The following is a 5,613-nucleotide window of genomic DNA, read 5'->3' as shown; positions in this document are numbered from 1 at the left end:
ATGATACATGACAGAGCACAATGGCGTCGTTTGATTCATGTAGCCGACCCCACTTAGTGGGACAAAGCTTTGTTGTTGTTGTTGTTGTTTGTTTTGACCGGGTTAACCGGGTGAATCAGTGACCCACCGGTTGAACCAATGACCCAGTGACCCGGTCATATGACCAGGTTGATTATCGGTTCGGTTCTGATAACTATGATATTTTTTTCTATTTTACTAAAACTTAATTTATTTAATATTCTAAAGTATTAGAGACCCATTACAACAGCACATGCATTACTGATTCTAACGACGTTGCCATGTTCCATGACAAAGTGAACAACAATTTTCATGGTTATTAACAAGCCACGCTCCTTCAACATTTTTCAGCTCAAGCTTTGATTTGATGCAGTTGTCGACCCAGAACTCTTTCATGGCATCGTCACGCGCCACGCGAGTCTTATCACTCACCCGAAGGCCCTTTTCTTCTTCTTCTTCTCTCAAATTTGATGCTGGGGTTTCCATGGTTCAGGGAGCTTCCAGAGGAATTGGCCTTGAATTTGTGAGTTCTTTACTCTTTCTACATTCCCCATATTCTCAAAATTTTACCTTTTTATTATCTTACTATTTTGCTCCCTTTATGTTATTGATAATTCTGTTCTTATAATATTGTGTTGCTATTTAAATCATAGTTTTAGTATTACTTGTAAGAATTGGAGTTGTTTTACTTTTACCGTATGTATAAGAGTTCTGGGTTTAGAAATTGTTTTTGTATAAAAAATTATAACTCATCGGTGTTGTTTTCCATCAATTGCTCCCTTTGATTTGTTCTTTGCTTTTGGACCAATTCGGCAGTTTCAGCATGAGAGAATTGCCCTATTTCTTTAGAATAGACAAGTCCTTCCACAATTCTCAGCTTTATCAGGTGAATAATCTTGGGTGCATAGTAACACTGCCTTCAGTTTCTGTCTTGTACAGGTAAAACAGCTGCTAGAGAAAAATGATAAAGGGCATGTTGTTGCTACTTGCCGAAATCCTGATGCTTCAACAGGTCTTGCCCAGCTCAAACATAAATTTCCTGATCGTCTAAAACTTTTGCCCTTGGATTTGACTATTGAAACTTCAATTCAGGTCATACGCATGCATATGGAACATTCCACATATCCATCCTAATCTATCATCAATAGAAAATTATTAAATCTACTTACCTTTCCCCTTAGTCCAACCTTAATGGATTAGGCTGGCATCTGGTATGTGATGGAATTTTCAGTTCCCCTATAAGCCTACTTGCTGACGAAATTATCGAATTCATATCATCTTTTAGGCACTATGGTGGCTCACTTCTAGATCTAACTAATTCCAAAACAGAATAAGTTGCTAAGCTTTGTGTTTCATTCATAATATTTCAGGCATCTGCATCGTCAGTTAGAGAGACATACGGCCATCTAAACCTTCTCATTAATGCGTCTGGCATTCTTTCCATACCTCAAGTATTACAACCAGGTAATGGTTTTTCTTTCATTCTTTGGTATTGGACTTGAAATGGAAGCTTCCTTTTGTGACTCAGGCAAAAGCTGATTTTATAATACAGAGACATCACTCAACAAATTGGAAAAATCAGCCTTGATGCTTACGTATGAGATTAATGCCGTCGGTCCCATCTTAGTTATCAAGGTAACAGACATAGTTACATTTATCTGCATGCAATTACATTACTAGTGGCTTTGAGAGAGCATCTTTGTTGAAGATCATTGCTATTAACAGAAGTTCAAGATTGATAAGGACCTTTGGAGAACCACACCACAAAAGCTAGCTATTATGTTGGAGAGTTCTGTTCAAGGCCTTAATAGACGATTAAAAGTTTAAAACTCATTCTTGTTCAATGTAATCCAAATTGACATGGATCAAGCAACACCATAGTGTTCTGTTTATCATGGGAGGATTTCTTTTAATAGATTCATCAAGGCCATTTAAGAAATAAAGATTTGAACTATTTTATCCAATGACAGCAATCATTATATCTGTCTAGTCCTGTATTTTATTTATTTCTTTCCATTATTCAGTTTTATGAACATATATTCTGAAATATGCTATTATTCTTTGAATTTAAAAAATCAGCACATGTGGCCTCTTCTAAAAGTTGGAGGTGGCTTTGGCACTGAAAGAAGTACTGCAGTGGTGGCCAGTTTGAGTGCAAGGGTTGGATCTATTGGGGACAATCATCTTGGTGGTTGGCACTCGTATCGATCTTCAAAGACTGCACTCAATCAATGTAAGACTTCTACTTTTTATTTTATTTTTTTAAATTCTTAAATGATCATTGTCATGGGATTTTCAATATGATAACTCTCTTAGTCTCATCATGCAGGTATGTTAAGATTCTACACAGATGTAGCAGATGAGTTGCTAGTTGTAGTTCTTGTTTTTCAGTGCCCTTAAAGTTGAATTTGAAATTTCCAAAACTGTTTGAATGGCAACCTTGATGAACTTTATATTTCTGTTGGCAGTGTCAAAGACGGCTGCGGTTGAATTTGCAAGAAAAAAGGATCCAATTGTCTGCATTTCACTGCATCCCGGCACAGTTGACACCGATCTCTCGAAGCCATTTCAGAAGAATGTTCCAAAAGAGAAGCTCTTCAGCAAAGAGTTCTCAGTGCAAAAGCTGCTAAGCATCATTGACAATGTCAAGAGTAATGACAATGGCAAGTTCTTTGCTTGGGATGGCCAAGAAATTCCTTGGTAACCCATATCAATTTTTTTTTTAAAGATTTATTTAAGTATAAGATGTAATAATGATATCAGTGACTAGTGTTGAATTCATTGATTCATTGATTATTCCTGAACATATGCTTTTGGTGAATATCAATAACACTCTTGTTTCACAATAGTATAATGCACTTGGTTCATTGTTTCACTACATTAACATTGTTTAATGCTAATTCCGTTATCATTATTTATTAAAAAAAAACTTCCCTTTGGAGTAACATTTGCTTCGGTTAATTTCTTAATTGAATGAGAGGATAAAACCTTAACATGTACAGTTATTAAGAAGATTACTTCAATATTCTGAAACAGCTTTATAGCTTTCTCTCCTATAAAATGCAGAAATGGGAACTTAACCATTTCACACAAATCTTGGCATTGAACAAAGATAAGAAACAAATCAAATGGCTACTCTTGTTGTTCCCAAAGATTCTTCTCCAATTGAAGATGCTGAAACTATCAAGAGGGCATGCAAAGGTTTCATCATTCTGCAATTCTGTTCTTTCAAAATCTCAATTGTTGCAAAATACATATAAATCTAATAATTATTACCATGCTTATTTTATTTTGTATAATATATATAGGATTAGGGACTGATGAGAGAGCCCTGATATCCATATTAGCACATCGAAATGAAGCACAAAGAAAACTTCTTCGGCAGGCTTATTTAGATCTTTATCACCAAGATCTTATTCAAGATTTAAACCCAAAATCCCTTTGTTAAATTATTACTTTCCATCTCATCATTACTATTTTTTTTCAGGCGGCTACACATCTATATAACCATATAACCATATAGGCCTAAGCCCAAATTATTTCAAGCGCATTAAATGCTGAGTGAGAAACACGCGCCACACAAAAAACCTCTCGTTTTCTCATTCGCGGTTCATTATGAACGAACGTTACATTTTCAACACGAAACCAATACCTCAAAAAACTCACTCTCTTCGAATCTCTCTGAACATCACTCAAACTTCAATCACAATCTTTGCGGAAACCACTGCTGTAAACGAATCGGAAGAAAATTTCGCAAGCAACAACCAGAAACAAATGAAAACAGCAACAAAGACTACAAAAGGTATGAGAAAATTACTGTTCACTCAAAATCTTGCAATGTCGCGTTTCGCCTAGTTTCATTTCAATTTTACTAGTTTGATTTGCTTCGTTTAGTGGACTGAACTATTGTGAATGATTTTTACAATATAACTAGGGCTTTAAAATATAGTTGCTTGTTCTTATTGGTTTGGATAGTTTAATTAGAGCTCTGTTAGTATCTTCAGTACTTATTTTCCATCGAAAAACACTATTCTTGTTGATTGAAAATTGATAATGAAGGATTAACCACATGAACGTATTTCGGTTCGGTGGCTTTTGTGATTTTGGTTCTTTGCATGAAAGATTTTCGGTTCGGTGGTTTGTTGATGTATTGAATGAGTTTTGTTTAAAAAAATTTACATTAGAGACAAGTCTTTCACTTTGATAATCCATACTACTGTAATAGTATTTTTGTTAATTGAAAGCTGATAATCATTTATTAACTAGATGAACATTTTTCGGTTCGGTAACTTTAATTTTGGTTCCGTGCATGAAGAATTTTCGGTTAGGTGAGTTGTGGCATTCTGATTGACTTGTTTAATATACATATGGTTGTGGTTGTTGATGTATTGAATGAGTTTTGATTAGGACAATTTACATTAGAGACCACTCTTTCACTTTGATAAGACATATTACTGTAATAGTATTTTTGTTGATTGAAAGCTGATCATCATCATTTACGAACCGAAATCAGCTTTCAATCAACAAAAATACTATTACAGTAGTATGTCTTATCAAAGTGAAAGAGTTGTCTCTAATGTAAATTGTCCTAATCAAAACTCATTTAATACATCAACAACCACAACTATGTGTTTGTTAAACAAGTCAATTAGAATGCCACGACCCACCAAACCGAAAATTCCTCATGCACAGAACCAAAATAAAAGTTATCGAACCAAAAAATGTTCATCTGGTTAATAAATGATGATCAGCTTTCAATTAACAAAAATACTATTACAGTAGTATGGATTATCAAAGTGAAAGACTTGTCTCTAATGTGAATTTTTTTAAACAAAACTCATTCAATACATCAACAAACTACCGAACCGAAAATCCTTTATGCACATAACCAAAATCACAAAGGCCACCGAACCGAAATACGTTCATGTGGTTAATCCTTTATTATCAATTTTCAATCAACAAGAATAGTGTTCTTCAATGGAAAATAAGAACTGAAGATACTAATAGAGCTCTAATTAAACTATCCAGACCAATAAGAACAAGCAACTATATCTTAAATCCCTAGTTATACTGTAAAAATCATTCACAATAGTTCAATCCACTAAGCGAAGCAAATCAAACCAGTAAAACTGAAATGAAACTAGGCGAAACGCGACATTGCAAGATTTTGAGTGAATCGTAGTTTTCTCATACCTTTTGTAGTCTTTGTTACTGTCTTCGTTTGTTTCTGGTTGTTGCTTGCGAAATCTTCTTCCGATTTGTTTGCACCAGTGGTTTCCGCAAAGAATGTGATTGAAGTTTGAGTGATGTTCAGAGAGATTCGAAGAGAGTGAGTTTTTTGGGATATTGGTTTCGTGTTGAAGATGTAACGTTCGTTCATAATGAAGTGCGAATGGAAAAACGAGAGGTTTTTTGTGTGGCGCGTGTTTCTCACTCAACATTTAATGCGCTTGAAATAATTTGGGCTTGGACCTGTATGGTTATATGTTTATATGGATGTGTAGCAGTCCTGATAATCTTAATGTTAACTCATTCTTCAATGATTACTAATCCTTTTTTTTTTTATGATAATTTGGTTATATTATAAAAATAAAC

At 34.5% G+C, this 5,613-nt stretch overlaps 1 protein-coding gene across 5 annotated transcripts; it reads left to right on the top strand.

Moving 5' to 3' along the window:
* LOC107638939 (C-factor-like) lies at positions 246-3,439 on the top strand. Of its 5 annotated transcripts, none has more exons than XR_002360662.1 (8): positions 247-541; positions 958-1,110; positions 1,389-1,482; positions 1,571-1,653; positions 2,098-2,251; positions 2,487-2,681; positions 3,085-3,219; positions 3,327-3,439. XR_002360662.1 is itself a non-coding variant. In XM_016342337.2 (6 exons), exons 1-6 carry the CDS (start codon positions 386-388, stop codon positions 2,416-2,418), a joined length of 711 nt encoding a protein of 236 aa, XP_016197823.1. In that variant the 5' UTR covers positions 246-385; the 3' UTR covers positions 2,419-2,480. The 5 variants fall into 5 exon arrangements, 3 of the variants coding, with proteins under 3 accessions (XP_016197823.1, XP_016197821.1, XP_020976408.1); XR_002360661.1 differs by having other exon boundaries at positions 2,487-2,718; XM_016342337.2 differs by lacking the exons at positions 2,487-2,681; positions 3,085-3,219; positions 3,327-3,439 and adding an exon at positions 2,348-2,480 and having other exon boundaries at positions 246-541.

Source organism: Arachis ipaensis, chromosome B04 (genome assembly GCF_000816755.2).
Source record: "Arachis ipaensis cultivar K30076 chromosome B04, Araip1.1, whole genome shotgun sequence".
Classification (NCBI taxonomy): domain Eukaryota; kingdom Viridiplantae; phylum Streptophyta; class Magnoliopsida; order Fabales; family Fabaceae; genus Arachis; species Arachis ipaensis.
The sequence above is the reverse complement of the archived record's forward strand: the minus strand, read 5'-3'. Positions and strand labels throughout refer to the sequence as shown.